Genomic DNA, 22,785 nt, shown 5'->3' with positions numbered 1-22,785 from the left:
TATCCTGCAGATACCACCCAAATCCATTCTGAATTGCACATCGGGCACTCAGTAAACAAGGTGAAAGTTTCATCTAGATTCTTAGCCAGTGATGTCTAAGAGTCTCTGCAGCAAGGGGTAATTACTTGTGTTAATTGCAGACTCCTCTAAGGTACATCATGCCACAGTGTGCAGAAGGATTGGACATACATATTGGAGGAGTGACTTTTTTGTTTCTTTGATTTGTTTAGAAAACTTACCATTTGTAGGCATAGAAAGGACACAGGCAAAGTCAATCTGGATGTGTTGTTTACAGTCAGGAGGATGCAGTGCCAAGAGCAACAGCCTCACAATGGAGAGATCCAGGTGCAGTTTCTCACTCTGACACAGACTGCTCATGTGATCTTGAGCATGTCACGTAACCTGTCTGTCCCCAGCTGTAAAATTAGGATAATAGTAGTTAGTTCATGTTAAAGCCTGAAAGATATCAAAAGAGTAAGAAAAAAGCAGTCTGTCTACGCTGAGTCTTCATCCATCACTGTCTTCAAGAGCTACAGAAAGCACCGTGACCAGACTGACTCCATTTCCCTGTCTATGATACAATCACTGGCCTTTGCCTGGTGGGCAACTTTCCACTCTGTGACGGTGCTCACTCCCGATGCTCTATGTCTTGTGAAGACATGCTCTGAGAAACTTTTCTCTTCTCTGGAAAGGTGGAAGGCAACCAGATGCTCTAACTCCACAGCCATATTCATCCAATTTACTCCACTTAACTCCCTCAACTTCTTTACAGAGTTAGGTGAAATGTTCTCCAGCTTCACAATGAATTTGAAGCACCTCATTTGCTGACAATAAATCCCAGTGTCTCATGTGTTCCTTGAACACCTCCTGTGATACCCACTATAATTGCTCCTTATAAAAAAAACACAAGCCCCACAGCTGACATTTTGTGTGATGTGTTGCTTCTGCAGGCACGGCAGAATTCATTTCCCTCTACCTCCCTTTGCCTCGGTAACCCCAGCACCAGCTATTCCTCTGCAGAAACACACTAGTGTCACAGTTTTCAGTCATGTGATGCCCCTAGTAACTTTAATGGGAGTCCCATAGCTGCCATCCCACAGTGTTTTGAAGATCTGGGCTCTGTGTTTCATCCCAGATAGACAGTCTATAAAAGTCTCACAAACAATTCAGGCACAGTCTCTGGCTTGGCCAGCTCTCCCCACAGACATGTCATCCTACAGCAGAAGCAGCCCCCAGGCTTACATTCAGGCAGGAATGGAAGCGATGCCACATCTTTTTGGGAGCCCTCCTAGCCAGCAGATCCTAGAATGCACAACACAAGCGAAACAAGGCAGGGGTCCTCCGCACAGCACTCTGGTGTTGCACTCTGCAGGCATAATGTTTGGCAAACATCAAAGAGGGGCAGGAAGAATCCCCCCATGCCAGCTCAGCAGGAGTTCTGGGGGTTTCTGCAGGCTAAGGCACACTCTATCCAGGAACACACCCTGGGCCTGCAGACATTCACAAAGCCATGGAATTATACAGTGACTTCTGAAGAGCTCTTTTAACTGTGATAGAAAAAAAAAATAATAAAAAAATCAAGGCAAGGATGCTTGAGTCTGCTGAGAGCCTGAGAGGATACCTTTGCACTGGAGAACTTCCTGTCCGCAGGCTGGGGACAGCTGTATGTAACCTCCGCTTGCTACGGGCACGGCCACTCCGGATTTGTGCAGACACCCCTTTCTCCTAGCTCCATCTCATCCAATGCTCTACAGATATTGCTGTCTCTGCTGCTGGTCCCATTTCCCTCACACAGCAGGGAAGGACAGACAATCCTACAAGCAGGGAACCAGACCACAGGGCAGGACTACAGTAAGGAAATCAGCACCCTGATGGGTTGCTGATGTCCCAGACTCATATGCACACGGATCCAATGCACGTATCACAGAGCAGGATCATGTCAGCACAGCTTGCTGCATCCCTCTTCCTCACCTCCACGCACCCACCAGCTGCCGAGAGCAGCTGCCTGGTGGGGCAGGCCTGCTCCATGTAACCCAGATGTACGTGAGCTGTTCTGCACCTGCAGCAGCGCAATGGTGCAACAGCTCGTGCCCTCACCTAACCCTTCCTTCCCTACCTTTATCTCAGACACCAGGCTTGTCGGCAGCTGTCTCCTTTACTGAAGAGCACACCTGGGTGTGCTGTCAGGTGAACAGGGACATAGGGAACAGTGTCTCACCATCACCCTGTTCTCTGGCTCTTGCACAGCTGCAGCAGAGGGTGTCAGATGACCATTCTTGGGACTAGCTCAGTGCCCAGCACCTCAGCCCTCTCCTTCTCTGTGGCTCCTCCATGGAGGCCCCCCTCAGCAGCACAAAGGGAACAGGAAGGATCTGGAAAGCTCTGTGGCTCTGTGCTGTTTTCATGCCTGTTTACACACATTGCTCTCTGAATGGGCAGAGGTCTGTGAAACTGCTGATTCATGAACATCTCTGCCATCTGTGGCCTCTTCAAATGAGAGTTCACCCTGACCCGAGGATGATTTACTTTTCTTGGCTGCTCATCTCAAACTGATGCTGTCTCCAGTCCCTCAGACTTCGAAGGATTCGGGTAAAAATAAATATTATTGAATCTCTTGTGAAGCTGTTAACTCCGAGCGGTGAAGCATTCAAGTCTCTGACAGAGAAGGGGAAGATGTCAAGAGCTAGTGCCAGGGGATGACTTCTAACCAATCTCATACCCAGCTATCCTCCTCAAACTACCCCTATCAGTATATGTGCAAAGTCACATTTTAGAGAGCGCTGAAGAATAAGTGAGAGCCTCTGATACTCAAGGGCTCTGGGCTGGGTCTGACCATGGACTGGAAACAGGTTAAGCTGCCAAAAACCGCACACATCCATCCCAGACAGGCTACAGCCACCTCCTGTCCCATCCCCAGAAAAGCTTCGTTTCCTTCTTCCTCATCTCAGCCATGACCAGCACCTGGTTTTTGCAGATGATTTCAGCTTCAGCCCTGCTGCCTTTCCCTCCTATCTTTTCTCACTGTGCTCTAACAATCTATTATTGCCGATCTACTTTCCCATGAATGGTCACAGTCTCACCAAGCAGGGCAAAGCTGTGGTCAGTTAAGATCTCCTGCCAGGGCATGTTATATGACACTATTGTGGCCAAGCAGTTGCCCCCTTCCTCCCCCCCAGCTACGTCTTCCTACTTGTGAAACCATCCCCTCAGAACTAGAAGAACCCGCTCCGGGGTAAGGTGCCTGAATAGGGCTAGCAGGAATTGGCCCTGAAACTTTGTTTTGAGAGCTGACACCAGAGGTGCTGCTCAGCTGCACCTCCCACTAACGTCACCAGCATGGAAGGTGCTTTGCATGCCTCAGTATTAGCCCCAGCGTTATCACAGGACAAATCACAACCATCATAATAAAATTTTGCAATAACCTCAATTTAATTAATAGTAAGGAGAAAAAAAAGTCTTGCCAGGTCAGATGGCAAACTCTTTGTTTCTCACGTGATGACTGTCAAATTACCATCTCCACAAAAGCACGTCACAGAGCACATTTAATAAACCTTGGAAATGTTTATCAAAGCAGCAGTAAAGATCCGTCAGGATCTGTCCACATGAAGAAGCCAGATACAGAGCTGGGTTTTAACGAGTTACTGCCAATAAAGGACTTGAGTGCATACAACTAGACTTCAACTGAACTCGGCTACTGAATTGCAGAGTCACAGACATCACTCTCAGCCACCTGCACTCTGTGGTCTCTCCTTGGTTCACATTCAAGTTTTCTGCTTCCACACCTGACCAGAATAGCATCTCCTTGGAGATGCACTTTATCCTCCACAGGCATCCAGAGACGAGGCACCCCTTCTCTGGATGCCTTAAGGCATGGGGTCTTGCAAACCAGCTCTGAGAACACCAAACGCAGCCTGAGGCTCTTCACACCATGAATTACTGATCACTTCACTCTAAAACAGAAGCTGCTCACTGACAGTGGGCCGGGGAGAGCAAACATCCCATTAGTGGAAAGCACGGTTTCACTCTGAAGAGCTTTACCCGGAATAGCTGATCAGCCAGCAGTTAGACAGTCTCATGGGAAGTGAGAGACAAGCACCCTCAGATTGAGGAACGCATTGAACCCAGGTCTCCCACTTCCTCAGTGAATGCTCTAAAATAAAAGACAGTGACTTAGAAGACAGACACCAGCCAGAAGGAAGGAGCACTACTCTCTTACTTCCAAGGTGTTGCTGGCACCGTCCTTGGGGAGGAGTATGCCATCAGAATCCTTACAGGACTGAAGCAAGAACTCCTGAGTGAGGTTTCTGTGCTCTGATGGGATGGCAGGGATGTAAGGGTGGAAGAAGATTTCTGAAACGCCTGTACTTTCAGACTGTCCTCTAGACATCAAACATGCCCTCTGGTTGGGAGAGAGATGTCTCACACGTCTGCGTTAGGTCTGGACATAGCCCTGTTGCGAGCAGGGAGACTGAGGGGGAAGGAAGGGCTATGCCATTGTGCAGCACTTCTGCTGCAGTCCCTGGCAGCACACGCTCACCTGGGCTACAGCCTCCTCAGTCCCTCCCAGCAGCCTGGCCTGCTGACTCCTCCCTGTCCACACTGCTTTTGGCTCCAGGGTCTGGCCCTTGAGGCTCTCTTGAGAGACAGCAGCACCCCCTGTTCGGTAGCTGTGCCCTGTACCGAGCCTCGCACACCCCGGCCCACAAGCAGCGCTTCTCTTACGGCTTAGAGGACCGGGGTGCCTGGGCAGCACTATTAGCACAAGGGTCTTTCATTTCATCCGCACTCTTTGGATGAAAGGATGTAGTTCACTGAAGCTTTATAGGTCTTTCGGCTAGTGAATGGGCATGTTCTATGGGAATTTGCTTTGGCTTTTCTATGTTTTTGTCTTCTGGTAGGACAGGATACTTTGAAAATCGCTTTCCCCGCCTTTGCAGGAAATAGGAGAGAAAAAAACAACTCTACACTTTCATACTGCAGTAAAACACTCTTTAAAGCGTACTAAGTTAATTCTGCCTCATCTGGGTGAAAATGCATTGTGCTGTCATGGCCTTATGTGTTATCTTGCAATAATAATAATAATAAAAACTTTCTATATAAAATAAACCAATAAAAGTGCATCAGTTTCAAGTGTTGGCTGATAACTCCACATACAGCATTGTTAGGCCTGCGATGAAAAAAGGCAACAACACAATTTTTTGCAAGCTGTTTCTCTTGGCAGATGGCATTTCCATTTTCAGTATAACTCAAAAGGCTGAAGTGACTGACACTACTCTTAACTCTAGTTAAACCCTACCATAGCTGCTGTAGCCACTGCAGAGTTCTGCTTTCATGTTGCTGCTAGCACAGGGAGTTTCAGAAGAATTTTGGATTGGCTTGGATACAAGTCTAGCAGGGTGCTACAAATAGAAATAGCAGAAGAAGGTAGTGAAGTAAAAATATGCAGTGTTAGATCACGGATAGAGAAGTAGCACAGACAGGAAGTCAATGAAAAAGATAGGCACGCTGTTGCTCTCTGCCACTTGCTATGATTTTGAATGCGCTCCCTTTCCAAATCCCCAACAGAATTCACACTTTCATTAGCCTTGCCTCCCTCCTTCATACTGACATTGGTAGTAGCCATTCCGGATAAAAAGGCAGCCACACTAGGAAGGAGAATGGCTGCTTTTAAACCTGCCCTTCAAAGCCGCCCTGTGCATTGCATAATAGTTCACACGGTCACCACACTATGAAGTTTCATCTCAAACAGGTAGAGTGGGGCTGAACAAAGAAGCCTGCACTTGAACCTTTCTGACCTTTGGGGATACATGTTTGTAGTCTGGGCTCAATCCATTCATATGGTGGCCCACATCTGAAAATCTGGGTGCCTGCAGCCAGGCTTTGTTGATCCACTTAATGGCCTGGCTTGTTTTCCAAGGTGCAGACCATGTCCAGTTCCTACCAACTCCTGTGGGACTCATCAGTCACATTAAGGAATCTGAATATGGATTTAGGAGCCTAACTTTTGGCACTTGGGGTGGAAAACTTTAGCCCGTAAGACTGCACAATCCTATTACCATGACAGCTCGGGAATGTGAGAACTCAGCAGTTTAGAATAAGGCGCCACATTAAAAATAGATTAAACTGAAAACAGCCCTTACGGCCTACGGCGCCTAGGACAAGTGTCTGCCAGCTGAAATGCCTTGTAGGTAACTGTTTGCTAGTGAATCAGGTGCTGGCTGAAGGTGCCCACAGTTGCCTCAAGTCACAGACAGATTTTTTTTCCAGAGACGCTGTATTATTTTTTTTTTAGCACCATATGAAACTCGACAGCTCCAACCCTAAGGGGATCCATGCAAACCTCCTGCTTGCTCTGGTTCCCATGGCACTCACATCCACTGAGTTTCACTTTGAATTTCAGCCTCACAAATCTCCAAACTCAGCCTAGAGTGATAAACTGTGCCAAGCTTGGGCTCGAGCTATGGAGCAGGACTGTTCCCCTTTCTTTTAACACTACTGTATGAAACAAGGGAGGAACCAAGTTCTGTGACACAGGAAAAATATGATCAGCATCCAGCGCAATGTGTTGGGAGGACTTATTTCCTGGTCCGTTTGCAGCCTGAGGGTGAAACAAAGGGTGAGCTTGTTTCCCGGGTTGGCGTCTTCCTGCTAGCCAGGGACAAAAGTCACTTGTCCTTTTGGTTCTCTCAGATCTGTCCAGCAATGATCACAAAGATTTGCTGACCTGCCGGTGGGCACTTCTGACAGCTGATGGGGTTGCATTTCAGTGGCTCTGTGCTTTCTTCTCCAACAGCTCCCAGAGGACACTGATGCTTTTATGCTTAATATATGCTGTCATTTTGTATTATATCTTTTCTTTGGAAGTAACTTTATAAATGACCAAACCAAAACACAATCTCAAACCCCAAAATCCAAACACCAAAAAAAGCTGAGGAGTGCTGCGGACATCACAAATGAATTACTGCTCCTTCAGCTGACAGAGTCAAAAGAAGCCATAGCCCTGCCTGCTTTACAAAAGTCATCTGCCATAGAGTGGTGGTTACTGGTCACTAACATTACTTCCCTGGATTTCTGCTTTTTTTTTCTTCTCCAGTCCCATGATGTGGTGAGGCCCTTGACAGAGGCTTTTGCTGCTGTATCAGCATTTGTGGCATTAAAAGAAAAGTGGCAATAGAGCAAACCTTTGGATTCCACAGCCGGGTTGCTTAAAGACATAAATGACCAAGCACAACCCCAGTGCCTAACTGTCCTCCTCGATCCGTCCTCCCGTTCCTGATTCATGCAGCAGTCACAGAGTGACAGCAAGGGTTACAGTCTTGCATAAAGAACTGACAAATGACTTGCTCAAAGCAGACTGGAGGTATTCACATGTAATGGCTCAATGTGCAGGAATAATATTACAAGCACACTCCATCCAATTTAATCTTCAGCTGAGTATAGTAACTCACTGAATATTGCAATACACTTGACAGATTAAGAAACCTTTTTATTTTATTAGGTTTAATTCCCTGCATATCTCTCTTTATTTTCCCTGCAGGATTGTTTGGGAATGCCTTACAGAAACAGGATCAAGGAAAGAATAGTATATACCAGGTATGAGAACAACTAACTCTGCCCCATGATAAATACAATGCCAAAACATCACGGGGATTTCAGAGTAATTCCATTTCTGTTGATACAAGTTGTCTGAAAACATCATTGACTAGGTTCTGGTGGAATAAATGAAACCAGGTAAATGATAGATGGAGATCTATTTCCCCCGAGCCCTGGCTTTTTCAAAGACACCCCCTACTCCCTACACTCTACCCACAATCTATACATTTTAAAATCCAGAAGGCACCGTTTTTCATACGTAACTTTAAAAATTTACACTAGGCTTTATAATCCTAAAATACCTCTGTGGCACAAAGCCACATATGCAATACGTGGGTGGAAAAGCTGTCAGCATAGTGGAAAAAATATTCTGCTGAAACTCAAAACTCTGCAGAAATAGCTGAGTCACTCTTTCGCAGTTAAGGTAGTCTGGGCTTGTTACCCTCTTCTATGCCTCTGGATGGTGTCTGGCACACACACCCATCCTCGACTGCCAGTGACTCCAGTACATCTCTAAACGAGAACTGCCTTGGAAGTATCAGACTGACTTCCCTCACACAGGTGTATCTTGTCATCCACATACACGAACTGAGTGAATGCTGCCCATCCATCCTGGAGGCTCAACGCCCTTGGGCAAGTATGTACAGCAACGCAGGTAGATTTGCAGTGGCCAATTCATGTACATCAGCTCTGTTCTGGTATGCAAGACGATACTCAGCAGTATGCCCAATTTACGATTTGATCGCAGTTCTCAAGTCAAACAATGTTTCCCTGACCTCCTAAGAACTAATGCTTTTTTAGCTCCCCCCCCCCCCCTCCCCGCCCCCTTTTAAGTCTCCTGATTCTTCAGTCAGCATTATTGTTTTGGCTGGGAAGAAGGAGCTGCCTAAGAGCCATTTATTAGCACATAAAATTAGTGAAATTGCAAAGGTCCCGAAGTCATAACTGCCAACAGATTATAGACTCTACTAAAGCAGTCACATATGAAATCTATAAAGCTCATTTTAAAAAGAACTCTAGTACAGCCTATACATTTTGATCCCCAGAAAACATAATTTGGCTTGAAAATCTTTTGATCCTTTGACCTGCATTTTAATCAGAATGCAAAATTTCCCTGAAAACTTGGAAGTATGCATATGTAAACAACAATTTAATTTCTATGTGCGAGATTTAACCATGTGCCAGATGTTCAGCATTTAAGAAAAATTTTTGTATGAACTGCAGCAACAATATATACCAAGTAGCTGTACCATACACACACAGCCACACAAATGCTGTCACTGGGATTCACAGTTGCTTATGGGGCACATTTGCCACTGTCAAATGGAAATATCAGACAGTAACTTTTGCATTTTAAGCCCTACGACGACCAGCACACTCTGACAAATCTTCCATAAAAGCTTATTTCCCAGTTTTGTGTTACACGCTAATATGATAGCCGCTAGCCAATTTAACTTGCATTCTTGTGTTTCCTCCTCCAGTGGGAGGATATATTTCATATTGTACATTATCAACGGGTGTCCAGGTTATACACACACCCCAAACTTGAATTGTTCCTTTACCCTGCTCTCCCATCACACTGGAGTTACGGGTGGGGCACTTGTGATGGACGAAATGCAGGGAAGGATTCCCCTACGCTTGAAAATTTTCTGAAACTTTCCTCATTGTTCTCATATTTCACAAAACCCAGCAGTCCTCCAGCAAGAGCACTTTGCTTTTCATGGGAAATGACTCTGACTGGGGAAAAAAAAATATGCTTTTCTAAATAAACAGATTATGTTATATAGCATGAAAGCTAAAAAAATAAAGTAGCCACAGCACACCTACACCCTGCCTGCATCGCCAAGCACACACACATGCCCAGGCTGTGGCTGGATACCATTTCAAGCGCTAGGCCCTCCAAGAGCAGATGTCAGACAGCTTGTTCTCTCTCAGGCCCTCTCCTTTTCCTGGATTCCTCTCCTTGAACATTTGCTCTCAGTTCAGTTAAACTCAATGCAAATTTTGCCACTGGCAGAATCAAACTCCAAAATATCTTCACTTCTACATCCTAACTGCAGCCTTTGTTCTTCTCTCTTTAACTTTCCCTCAGTATCGCATTTTCTTCCAAATTATGTCCCTGCTTGCCTCCGATGACCTTGTTTATGCTCCTGCTCACTGGTGGATGCCCGTAGCTGGCCTGCAATCACCTGTGCTACAGCACCATGCTGACAAAGGTAAAGCTGCTCTTGTTCAGATACGTTTCACACACGTGGCAGCCCTGGAGACGGCATTGCTAGACTCATATTAGAGGGCTGCTGTGCTCATTGGCTCCGGCCTGTTCCCTCAGCTAGTCCAGAGCACACTGGCCACGGCAGCACAAACAAGCAGAGCTAGGACACCAGCTGAGCTTCTATCACCATCAGCAGCATGGTTTGCAAAGGGATGAGCAGCTGCATCAATATGTAAACTTTCTATCAGCAGCTTATTCAAGAAAGGAAAGGTAGACACCGCTTGGTGTCCTTCCAGGAAGCTCCCTCCGAGTCAACCAGTAATGCCCAGTGAAACCAATAAAAAGACACCTGTAATTCATACCGGGCACGGAGCAGGCATCTTGCACAGAAGTTTGCTCAGTTACAAGCGTGAAATACAAATTCAAAAATATAGACAGTTCAGCTGAGCCCTGAATTTTTCTCCTATTGGCTACTGAAAGGAAAAGAGACAATTTCACGTGATTAAATGAATACATGAAAACTCTCTCAGCGGGTTGCTCATGCACTCTTGCAGGGATAATCCAGGTCACTGACCTAACACTGAGAAATATATCCAGCTACTGAACAAAAGTCATGACCAACACCAGTCACGTCAAGAAACATCTGTCAGTGTTTAAAATTCTAAGGAACTCATCCATACACAAATCAGCTAATAAAAGTTACAGTTACATTACTGACAGCTAAAAAAAATCAGATTTCCCACACCACTTGGTAACCAAAGTACAAAATAAATTATGTGAGCTAAATTTAAAATATGAATGACATTCTTCACATATTATATGATGACCATTATATTGTTATGGGTCTCATGAAATATCCACTTGGAATTTGCCTTAGCAAATGATGCCTTTAAATTAGTTTTATCAACTCAGAATTCTTGATGTGATATTTGCGGATGTTATTGCTCACAATGCAAACATAAAGCAGTATACCTAGAGCTTTATTTATTTACATTACCTACATGTTCACTTAAAATCAGAACTTGATGCTTTCATGTGGTAATCACATACTGACTTTTTCAAATAAATGTTGCCAATAAGAGCTATTATATACATTCCTCACTTAGCAAGCTAAGTAATACAGTACTATTCTTAAAACTGCAGTCTAGGGAATTAAATCCTACTTTTGTTGCAGTCAATAGCAACCCCCCTCGCCTCCAGAAACAATTGGAATAAGCCAATTCTGTAACCAATAATAAGATAGGTCAAGAAATTTTTGGTATGAAAACTCTGGCAATCCCATTCTTTTGATATTTAACATGAGTTCCAGTAAACACAGGAGGGTTGCTGACTGGAATGAAGCAAGCAGCACTGGCACATAGCCTTCCACATTTTATATTATTTTATGAGAAGCCTAAATGCTAATTTGCACAATTATGAATCAACAACAGACACTCATTTCAGCCTGACTCTGTCATCAGGGTTTTAACTGAACTGGCATGTCAATAAAAATGTGAAAATAACTTCTAAAAAGTTAATGAATATACATTCCCAGTCCACCAAACTGAACTTGGTTCCACCAAAGCAAATTAGACCCTAATAAATGACATAAATGACAACATAATGAAAGTAAAATGTATATGTGACAGAGATGACTATAAGCTTGTAAATAAAAGCTAGAATACGTGACACTTAGTGACCAACAGCAGGTTTGGCATTCAGCCCTGATCTCACAGTTGCTGATTTGGGTGTACTTACTGGTATTCGTTCGCATCGTTCTCCTCTCCCTGAGGGATTTCAGTACAAATCACGTGATGGATCCAGTACATATCACCAGCCCAAGATTTATTTAGTTCTCGAGGCAGGTCTACAGCCAGATGCATTAGAAGCTGTGGAGGGAATACGCAGAGTGAGAAAACCGAGGTAAAAAAAGTTCCACAGCATTCAAGAAAGTTCTGAAACATTTTGAGGCATTAATTCAGCCAAGACTTTCCTGACTCCAATGGGATTTTGCCAAAGTGGTTTGAATGCCTAAAGTGGGGTTAATACCTAAATGTGGTTCTTTTAAATGTAAATAATTCAAAATCACAAAACCCTGCTCACAGAAGGTGCTGTGCTAATCCCTCTCTACAGTCACTTGCTACCGTCTCTCGGTGAAGCTGCACTCAGAAAAGCGCCCATTGCTGCCTGCTACTGAGCATCCTCACACGTCAAAGGAAAAGTCAAGTCAGCAAAGTAATAAAGGAAGGAGTAATGCGTAAAATAGGGGAGGTCTTGAATCTCTCTGTTGACTAGGAACTGTTGTTAAAATATAAGTTGCCCTGCTGCACAGAAAATACAGTCAGTGCAGGTAACCATAGCCAGCTTCCACCACATGGGCCCAGTCCGGTTCCCACCAAAGTCAGTGGCAGAACTCCAACGTGCTTAATGGGAACGGCAATAAGCTTTCTATCTCCTTAATATAAATGAAGATACACATCTCCTCTTTGACATATTTTGGGCTCAAAGCCATTGGCTGACACTTGTTTGGTTCTCTGCATGTATGTGAGTCATGGGATAATATAATGCCTGATTTTCATTCTGCCAGACCTGTCTTTCCCCATGGTTAACTATTAATTTCAGAAGCAAGTTGCAATACTGAAGTAAAACAGGATGGTGTTAAACTAAGAAAATTGCACTTAAATATTTAGAGTAAATGAATTGGATTCCCTTTGGTGAGGATTCCTTCCTACTTACAGCCTTTAAGACATGAGCCCATTGCTCCTGTACAGAAAGAGAGCTTGTGGAAGTCTCTAGCAAAGGACTTGGCAGGCAACCACTGCCTTTAGCCCGCCAGAATGGCTTGAGGAGAAACCTGATAATGGAAATGACATAAAAAAAATCTGTATTCTGAATGGTTGAACTTTGTTTCAGGCTACCTACACAGAACTGGGTTACTCTGGATATACAGGTGGTTGATAAACTATGAACACACTTTCTCTCTTTGGATCCATAGCCTAACTCCAAGATCCTAAGTGCTACCATTAAAAAAAAAAAAAGATATATAATATGGGCTGGAAAGAATTACCTGAATGGATTTTTTCATTCTTCCAAAGTTCCTTGTGATATGCTTATTACTACTAAGTGTTGTCTCGGCTTTAAAATGCAGTCACTTCAGATGTGACAGAGCAAATCACTCTAAAGCACAGACATTTCCATGCAAGGTTTGTGTTCGTATGTGATTTCACTTGTATAAACACAGATTTCTTCAAGGGAAGAAAGAGATGCCCAGAACCAGACATGTCCATGTATAAACCATTATTTTTTACTTAAGCCATTACACCAAGAGAGGGCAGTGGGCCTGTTCCTTCACCCTTTACTCAGTTACACATTTGCCATTCTTTTCACCACTGAATTGGGTCAAACCCAATTCAACCAGTAATTTCAAACCAGTAAGTGCAAAGCACTGAGAAGCACCTGCTTTCTCCTAACCACAAAGCATCTTCCACTCCCCCCCTTTATGCGGAAATCTGTGTGGAGCACTCCAAAAACCATTCCTATCCTCCGACCCCCTGAAGCAGGTAGATGAGGCAAGTTCCTCAGGGGTAATTTGCCCGTCGGGGTGGGGGGTAGGGGTGGAAATCACTTGAGAAACTCCTCCGCCACCCCCAACCTGCTGCAGGACTTTGCTATGGTGGTGAGCAATCTCTCAACTCTGTACACAGTGCTAGCAGACAACTACTCCCTTCCTCCCCAACATGTGACTACTCGCTCGGCCTCTCAGTCACTGCCCACCCCCACGTCTCACCCTCTCTGTGTCCCCAGCCCCACGTCTGGGACTGGCGAGGGTGAGGGGTGGAGAAGGAAGGCCTGCACAGCCACATTTGTGTGGCAGGATGGGCAGAGGCTGGCAGCATCGCAGCAACACTGCATATAAAAGGAACAGGCTTGGTGGGAAACTTTCAAAAAGCCACCCCGCGGTCGTGAAGACAAATGCCGCTGAGTATATACACACCCACAGCACCCCGCCCAGCGCTGGAGCTGCTCAAGCCCTTGCCCAAGCCAGGATAAATAGTCTTGGTGCAGGGTGCGTGTGTGCGGTGAGATGAGTGGGAATGCCACATGTGAGGCCAACCCCTGCCCACAGTCCTGCCACACTTACCTGCTGCACCTGCGGCACGCTGCAGCAGCACAGCCTCCGCCTGCCATCTTCTTCTGCAGCAGCGTGGACCGCGGCAGCTGTTTTCACATGAGTGTGATGGACTAGACGGATGATCCCCAAAGTCCCTTCCAGCTCCAGCTGTCCTGTGATATTTGGAGCAGACAGTGCATAAAAATCCTTTCCACCACCCAGCGTTTATAATGCATGCCTAAATGCTGCTGAAACAGGCAAGGCACGGGATCACACATGAGACTGGAGCATTGCGGTACTGCTCGCTTTGACCCTGGTGTTCAGGCAAACATCCCTGAACATGCTGCTGTGAGAACTTTTCACCTGGGCAATGACTTAGGGACTTGCTAAAGGCTCAGCCGGTGTGCCAGGGTAAGGGTTCGGGTTGAGAGGAAGAGAAAACACAGAACTGCAGCTGCAGAGGGCTGAGAGGGGGACTGCCAAAGCAAAACACTGGCTGCAAAGAGCACCGTGCTGTGAGAACTTTTTTGTCTAGGCCGCGGTTGGGGGCCTTGTCGAAGGCTCAGCCTACAGTTAAGGTTAGGATTAGGGAACACAGCTCGCTTTGGCACTGTGTTTAAGGCAAGTGTCTCTAAACACTTTCCTGCTATCAATAATTTACCCTTTGTAATATTCCAGGGCACGCTGTGTTTATATAACTACTGAAACACCTATGTGGTAGATAGGTGATCTTAATTTTGAATCATAGAATGGTTGATTCTTCTGCCACCGAAGACCTGTTTAATCTACAATTCATTTAAATTAATGGAAAAATCTGCTTTGTCTGAGGCCATAAATGATTTGCTGAAACCACAAACACACACGGTGAGTCACAGTTCAGAACATAACTCAAACGACCAGGATTGTATTCCCATGCCCTAACCACTAGATTACAGTCCCTCCCACATATACCCTGCAATAATCTTTGCTCAAACGATAACAGCGTTTCCCCACTTTACACGTTGGACGGCATTACTCAGTAAGGCACATCATACCCGACAGGAGTACAGCTCTGCAGGGCTGGGGGAGGAAGGAAGCACAAGTAAAAGTCATTATTTTAACTGGACACCACTACAATTTAACTCTTCCCTTGGAAAATTACCAGCTCTGAATCCCCCGATTTACACCCAGCCGAAGAATTAAAGACTTAATCCTGACCTGCGCTCATCTTGACCCATCCGAGCAGAGAGCGCTCGCAAGCCGAGTATGGCGGTGGGTTTTGGAGGAGCAGTCTTATCCTTCCCCCCCGCCCAGCAGAGCCACACGAACTCCCCAGGTAGCGGCAGACCCCCCCGGCCCCGCCCAGCACCCAGCGGCCTGCAGCGGGGCAGGGGCCGGCCCGGAGGCCGAGTGGGGCGGCCAGGCTGCACCTGCCAGGGCTGAGGCGCCTTGGGCCGCCATGCAGGGGTACGGCCCGGCTATGGGCCTGGGTGTCAGATGTTCACCCTACCGGGGCGTTCAGTCCCTGCCGTCGGTGTGCCACGCTGGACATGCCACGGTGGCAGCGAGCGCTGGGGAGCTCGGTTATCCCGGGTGGATCGCCCTCCCCGGGGAACGGGACGCAGGTGGCTGCTGAAGGGGACTGGACCCGGCGCGGCCTCCCCTCACTCGCCCGAGGCGCGGCCCAGAGCCGCCGCCGACCCGCCGGCAGGCAGCGCCCGAGCCCGAAGCCCCGGGGAGGAGCGGACGGGCGGCGACCGGGGGGCCCCGCGGAGCTCCCCTCACAGCCCCCGGGCGCTGCCCCGCAGGCCGGGCCGGTCGTTACTTCACCTCAGGGCCGGCCGCCGCCACGGGGCAGCTCTGGGAGGTGACGGCCCGGCCGGAGCCGCCCCCCCGCCCCTCACGGCCGCTCCTTCCCGCGCCGGCGCCCCCCGCGCGCCGGCGGCCTCGAGCGGGGCGGGGCGGGGCGGGGCGGGAGCCCGCGGCGGGGCCGGCGGCAGCTGCTGGGCGCAGCGCTGGGAGCTGCAACGGCCGCTGTCCCCGCGGGGAGCCCGGCCGGAGCCGCCGGCGGTGCCCCCGAACCCGCGCCGTGCCCCTCGTCCCGCCGACACCGGAGCGCTCCGGGGCGACGCCTCCGGGCCGGACCCGGCCGGGCGGGGGCGGGAGGGGCCCGGGGCGTGCCTCGCCGGGAAGGGCCGGGCAGCGGGAAGGGCCGGGCAGCGGCGGCGCTGACGAGCCAGCGGGGCCTGGCCCTGCCCGCGGCCGCCCCTCGCCCCCCCCCCCCCCCCCCCCCCCCCCCGCCGTGCCCCGGGTGGCGGCGCGTCCCCTGCGCCCCGCGGGAGACCCCCGGCGGGCTGGCGGGGCCGGAGGGGCCCGCGTACGGTGGGCTGCGTGTCCTCGTCCCGCCCGGCGCCTTCCCTGGCGGGGGTGGGGGGCGGCAGGAGGAGCCCCCGGCTCAGCCGTGGCGGTGCAAGGGCAAGCAGAGCGTGACTCACCGGCCCACATCTGACACCACAAGTATTTAGGAAATTGCCGTGCTCTTAAAGGCAACCGTGTATTTATTTCTGTGGGGCGAAAGCGAGGGACTTGCGCTGCACGAAGGCGTTTTGGTCCCCAGTGCTGGCCGGGCACACGGGCGCTGGCGGGGAGCAGTGTCCCGAGGAAGACGAGGGCTTGTGTGCTCCTGCTACAGAACAAGAACTGGAAACGCACAGAGAGGCCGATGGTTATGGTAGAATATATGCTGTTTATTTATGAACATAACCAGGACTTCTGACAAACTTTATATGCGGTCTTTCCCCCCCGCCCCAAAATTCAAAAAAACTCACCAATGTGTGCATATACATACATGTATACATACCCATACACACACCCCGCATACGCACACAGCACATGCATACACACGCCCCCAGCACTGTGCTCCCACTGTCACGCTTTCGGACAGCTTCATGTCTCCGCCTTGTTTTCTCCCGTCGTGACTATTTCTAACCGGACAAATTCTTGTGCAGCTACGACATGAGGAAGAAACATTCTGCACGGCTACCAGCGCTCCCTGGAAAGGGGCCTGTTTGTTTGTTTATTTTTCTCTCTCACCCTGCGAGAAGCTCCAGAGTCCAAAGGTGCTGCAGCACCAGGGACGAGCCTCCTCGCCCTACCGCAGGCGTCCTGCAGCCCCGCACTCCCCTCCAGGCACCCCTGCCTGGGGGTCGGGAGGCAGCAGCCGGCCCAGGACAACATGAAGGTGGCAACACACACTCACACTCACCCACCCATCCAAATAATAAAATAACATTGCAGCACAAGGGCATAGTCTCTGTCACCAGGTAAGAAAGTCGTGTGATGGCAAAGATCTAAGTAATACAATAAAAATAAAGTGTAGCTAGTATACACGGAAAGGCTTTCACATTACATGAGGCACAGCTTGGACAGACAGAGACTTGGAGAGGAGCTAAATGTCCTGGAATAAAGCAAAATACACTGAAAGTTCATAGTAAATACCCGCATCAATAGGTATTTATTCACTTGTGCTTCGCCACGTTGTGACATACAGTACAAGACGCTGCTGCTCTTCCTTTTGATGGAGGGAGCTCACCGTGCTCCCCTGCAAGCTGCTGTTCCATCAGTCCCAGGCTGTCCATTGGCCACGCAGCAGCGGTGGCCTCTGCCCCACTCCCAGCCGATGCAGGGGACAGGGCTTGGCAGAGGCAGCCCAGCCAGGCTGGGACAGTCCTGGTAGCAGTCCGGCAGCTGTCCCGCACCTCAGCGCTCCAAACTAGGCGTCTGGTGCTGCGCGTCTTTCGGCCTCAGCCCTCTGCTCCTCACCGGCCTCGCCACTGCTGCCCCTGCCTACTGCACCACAGGCCAGCTGGGGCCGGGGGGGGGGGGGGGGGGGGGGCTGGCCGGCACCCCCAGGCACCCCAGCCCTCACCCTTCTCCCTCAAACCCTGCCAGGCTGGGGGGCACAGAAAGCCCCAGAGCTCCTGCAGCCAGTTTTTAAGGCACATCTGGATTGCTATGCATGCTTCGTTACTGTCATTATTATTGTTATTTACCCTGTGTAGACACGTGGGCTTTTTAATTTCTTCTTTCCCCTCGCCTTTCACCTTACAAAACCCACCATGTTTCAGCTTATTTCGCGTGTCATCCCTAAGGCACAAACCTTTTAATATTACAGCTGCCTGGCTTCTGGTATTGGTCGTTAATCGTTAAAAAAAAAACCCAAACAAAACAAACCCCCCAACCCCCTCCCCCCCGCCCCCCCGAAATCTGAGATCGCTGCGCTCTGGTACGTATAGTATCTATAGGTGAGCGAGGGCGGCGCCGCCAGTCCCGGCGCGGCGCTAGGCGCAGCTGCCCATGGCCTTCACCAGCGAGCTCTCGGGCAGCTGCCTGAAGATGCCCCGCAGAGTCTCCAACTCCCGGGTGAGCTGCTCCACCCGCTTGCGCAGCCGCTCGTTGTCGGTGGTGAGCTCCAGCACCTTCTGCTGCGTCTCCACGTTGCGCTGCTTGGCCTTGTCCCGGCTCTTGCGCACCGCGATGTTGTTGCGCTCCCGGCGCACCCGGTACTCGTTGCTGTTCTTGTCCACTGTCTTTTTCGATTTGCTCCGGTGGTCCGCGGGCATCATCTTGAGGGTGCCCGGGGCGGGCAGGCCGCCGGGGGGGTGCGGGTGGTGCGGGTGGTGCGGGCTGGGCACGGGCGTGGGGGGAGGCGTGGGGTGCCCGGGCTGGAGGTGCATGGTGGTCTGGGCGCAGTGGGCGATCTGGTACTGCAGGTGGGACGGGTGCTGCTGCGGAGCGTGGTGGGGGTAGAGGGCCGACAAGGCCGCCGACTTGACCTCCTCCTCCTCGCGGGGCTCCTGCTTAATCACCAGCGGCCGCAAGCCGGGCGCGGCGATGCGCTCATAGAGGGGGTCGAGCTTGCCGTCCATGTAGCCGGCTACGCAGCCGAAGAGCGGCTGCTGGTGGTGCTGCTGCTGGTGCCCCGGCGCCGAGGCGGCGGCGCCGGCCCCATGCATGCTGTGGAAGTCGAAATCCCCGGCCAGGATGGCCTTGGCTTTCTCCTGCTGCTTGCTGTGCTGGAAGAGGTCGGCCAGGAACTCGTCGTTGAAGGCGGCGGGGTCGATGTAGGCGCTGATGTCGATGGAGTTCTCGTTCTCGCAGATGTCGCCGAGCTCCGCGCCGCCCGCAGCAGGTGCCGCCGCCGAGGGAGCCTCTCTGTAGCTGTAGGCGCTGCCGGGCAGGGGAGTCTGGAGCTGGTGGTGCTGGCTGCTGCTCATCGGGGGCCGGGAATCGACCTCGTAGAAGTTGGTTTGCTCCATGAAGCACCTACAGTCTGCCGGACATGGTGAAGGGCTCCTGCAATCCAGGTTTCGGACGGTGCGGCGGCAGCGGCGGTTCTACCAAGCCTGCGGCACCACGGCCCTCGGCGGCGAACGGCACCGCGGCACGGTGCTGCAGGCACGGCACGGCACGGCACGGCGCGCCCGGAGCCCGTCCCCCGCCCCAGCCCCAGCCCGCCCGAGCCCCGCTCGCCGCCTGCCTGCCTGCCCTGTTGCTAGTGGGTTGCCTCGGTCCTGCGAGCCGTATATATACACCCCCGCAGCAGGGCCGGGGATCGCCCTCTAGTGTCCAACCTCCTGCTGGGAACCTTTGACCACCGCGCAGCCGGGTCTTAGCGCCCCGGTAGGGCAGAGCCGCCCGCCCCCGGGAGCCGCCGCCGGGCCAGCGGCCCGCACGGCCCGGCCCCCGCCGCCGCCCCGGGCTCGGCGGGCGCAGGGCGCTGGGCTTCGCCCGCCGCGGGGGCTCCGCGCTGATAAGAGGCCCGGGGAAACAGCGCGGGGACTTTGCGCCCTCCCTGCCCGGGGCCGCTCGGCGGGGCAGAGCGGCCAAAGGCGGCCGGTACATTTCCACCGCCCGCCCCTGCGCCGAGCGCTCCGACCCGGCGACTCCTCGGCCGCGCCGCGGGGAGCGGCTCAAAGTTCACCGTCGCCCGCGCGTTCTTGCGAGCGCTTGGCCGCTCGGGAACACTCGCCCCGCCGTGTTCGCCTGCGGGACCCAAGGCGCTGCTGCCCCGGCGGCGCTTACCTGCCGGCAGCGCCCTGTCGCCGGGCGGGCTCGGAGCGGGCGCGGGGGGTGGGCTGCGCCGCGCCCCACCGCAGCCCGGCTTCACCGGCGGGGCCCGCCCGGTCACAGCGGGGCCCGCGGCGCCGGCCCCGGGCGGCGCTAGGACCCGGCCGCGGATGGCGCCCGGCGGGCAGGGGCGGGGAGCTCGGGGGGGCAGCGACGGCTCCCCGGCTCCGCTGGGCTCGGCGCGGTCGGTCGGGGCCTCCCTGCCTGCTTCCGCGGCGAGCGGCGGCCCGTCAGGCCCGGGGGGCTGCCCTCCGCGTCGGGACAGCCCGGGCCGGGCCACCTGCGGGCCAGCGGCCCCGCGGCGGTCGCCGCTCGCCGGGAGGGTGGGGTAACCGCGCGGTCTGCCCCGCACCACTCAAGCAGGTAGATGTAATTACGGATTTCCCAAAACGCACACGCAGCAAGCTCGGCCCGTGTCGAGCGCGGACCGACTCCCGGCGTTTACCCGAGATAAACCCGCGTGAGCCGGGTCCCGCTCCCCGCCGGAGCCGGGAAGCCCGGGCGTGTGCCCGGCCCGCGGCCACCCCCCTGGAGACGCCGGTCGCCTTCCCGGCCCCGTGTCCTGGCGGCCTGGGGATGGCGGTGGGTGCTCCCGCCCCGGGGCCGGGGCAGAGGAGCCGCATGTCTGCCCCCCCCCGGGGCAGCCGGCCCCGTCCTGCCGCAGCCCCCGCCGCCGCGGGAGCCCCGGTCTCAGCTGCGGCTCCGCAGGGGTGAGGACGCGGTTTCCTCCTGCCGCCACCCCCGGCAGGCTGCAGGGCAGATGTGCCTGTCCTCCCCTGCACACCTCCCGGGTGCACCTCGGGAAGCCCCGCGGGCATTCAGCTCTGCTGGTCCAGAAGGTCCTTTGGGCACAGAGGAAGGACAACTCAAGGCCGCTGGAGCAGGTGCGGGCTTACAACTGCTATGAGGAGAGTTGCAGAGAAAATTATTCAATCCTAGTGATGACTGGAGAAAAAAAAAAAAAGACAAAAAAAAACCCAAACCCAAAACCCCCACCAAAAGGCAAACGCAACCTGCTACAATTCTTAGTTCTGGATGTTCCAGTAAAACAGAAGCTTGTGACAGTAAAATCCTTGCTCAGAAAGGGTCTGACAGATTCCTTGCAATTAAAAGTAACTGACAAAGTCAAACAGGAAACAAAATTACCACGTACCAGGAACCCATGTTTTTGTACCACACACTGCACATCTGAACCTCTGTTCCGCCACCAAAAAGCAAGGCCAACAGAGTCAGTTGGCTTTTGCCCTCTAGTATGCCCTCAGGAGAACAGATTCTGTGATTACAGCACAGAAACACACTAATTTACAGGCTACAGAATACACTTTTCACTATCAACAGGAAAAAAAATCATTCCTAAATTCTTTTTATATACAGTCAGTATTTTCTGAAAGTATGTGTTGCCTTCACAGTAGCAGCAGTGCCTCACTGGGGTGCTTCAGCGGCCCGTGGGGAGCTGCAGCACTGTCTAAACAACCAAAACACTAGTAAGAACTCTGAACAAAGTCACGATACAGAGGAAAAGCCTCAAGTCTGTGACAGGAGCAAGTTTTGGATGCTTCAGAGTGGAGAGTAAAATGTCCCCAGCTCCACCCAACTGCCCAAATTCTGCTTGTTCAAGTGAACCAACTCCCAGAAAAAGGACAAACCCAGAGACGGACTTTTTGCCTGCTGGGAGAAATATCATCTGCAATAGTAGCTGGTAAGCAGTTTATACTTGGAGCTTCTGAAAGGCTTTATCCGACTCTGAAGTCAGCAGAAACAGGAATAGGCCATGGACATTTAAAATAAAAGGTCAGTGCTGCATGAAACAGCAGAAGCGTATAACTTTGTCATTTAATAACAATACCTACGCCTCTGTACTCTTAAAATGCTCTCACATTTTATAATCATTCTGACATTAAGGCCTAACCACATATTAAAAGAAATTCAAAGTAAATCAGAAAGTTTAGGATCAGATTCCATTCCTAATTACTGTAATTAACGAACAAGTCCCCACAATTTAAGGACTGGTTTGCTCAGTATTTTTTTTTTTTTACATAGACCACTTTTATCTAAGTTAAGAACTTTTAAATAATCTCTTTTTACACAAAAACAGAAATTCCTGTTCAAATTGTTTTAATATTGTATAAAATGAGGTTCCCAGACTAGGACAAATACAACAATTCTTTGTCTTTTTATTGTCCTGCCTTCTTTGAAGGCAAAATGTTCAGAACCTGATCTTCCCTCAGACGAGCCCAAGTGTGTATTTGCACCTTCACAACAACTGTGACTGATACCAAATATTTCAAATTTTATGTCAACAGAACACTTTTGTTCTTATTGCTTCGGTTACATGTGTCAGGGAGTTAATTTAACTACAAGAGGAAGGATGTGTGTTGCATACTATGGATCCCTGAAGCAGCGCTGTCAACTCTTGAGGGTGCTATTCTTCCATCTCAAAGCAGATCTCGCTGTCTGGGAGCTAGGGGAGGACGGGGGAAGCACTCCACAATCCAAAACAGCACCAAAAGTCATTTATACAAAGTCAGCTGCACTGGTTGCTGCTAGTAGGGAAGGAAACCGAATAGAAAAACAGAATCGTGGAGGAACGTGAGCATCTATCTGCTTTAAATAAGTGATTTTTATGACTATGAAGAGCTTTTAATTGCACCACAACACTGAAGTCTGTTCATTGTACCTGAACTTGGCTCCTGTGCTGTTTTCAGGCCTTTGACTCCCATGGGCTGCAAAACAGGTTACCTGGCTACAGGATCCAGGCTGGCTTTATAGGCCGCGTGGGCAG

At 50.9% G+C, this 22,785-nt stretch overlaps 1 protein-coding gene and 1 long non-coding RNA gene across 9 annotated transcripts in view; both read right to left on the bottom strand.

Annotated features, from left to right (window-relative positions):
- The window catches only part of LOC130159349 (uncharacterized), a 30,201-nt gene extending 14,203 nt beyond the window's left edge, over positions 1-15,998 (bottom strand). For 6 of the 8 annotated variants that reach the window (XR_008825713.1, XR_008825710.1, XR_008825708.1 and 3 more), the window contains exons 1-3: positions 13,926-15,998; positions 11,543-11,673; positions 240-416 (exon numbers count right to left, since the gene is read on the bottom strand). This is a non-coding gene — a long non-coding RNA (uncharacterized LOC130159349). Of the gene's footprint in view, positions 1-239; positions 417-2,218; positions 2,374-11,542; positions 11,674-13,925 lie in introns of those variants that run through there. The other 2 variants (XR_008825714.1, XR_008825715.1) reach the window with 2 other exon arrangements.
- Positions 15,999-16,600: 602 nt separating this feature from the next.
- On the bottom strand, positions 16,601-19,367 carry CEBPA (CCAAT enhancer binding protein alpha). Its single transcript, XM_056360881.1, has one exon. The coding sequence runs from the start codon at positions 19,190-19,192 to the stop codon at positions 18,215-18,217; it is 978 nt and encodes a 325-aa protein (XP_056216856.1). The 5' UTR covers positions 19,193-19,367; the 3' UTR covers positions 16,601-18,214.
- Between the last annotated feature and the right edge of the window lie 3,418 nt (positions 19,368-22,785).

The sequence above is a fragment of the Falco biarmicus genome, chromosome 15 (genome assembly GCF_023638135.1).
Source record: "Falco biarmicus isolate bFalBia1 chromosome 15, bFalBia1.pri, whole genome shotgun sequence".
NCBI classification, from domain to species: Eukaryota; Metazoa; Chordata; class Aves; order Falconiformes; family Falconidae; genus Falco; species Falco biarmicus.
Note: the sequence above shows the minus strand (reverse complement) of the source record. Positions and strands in the feature narration are given on the sequence as shown.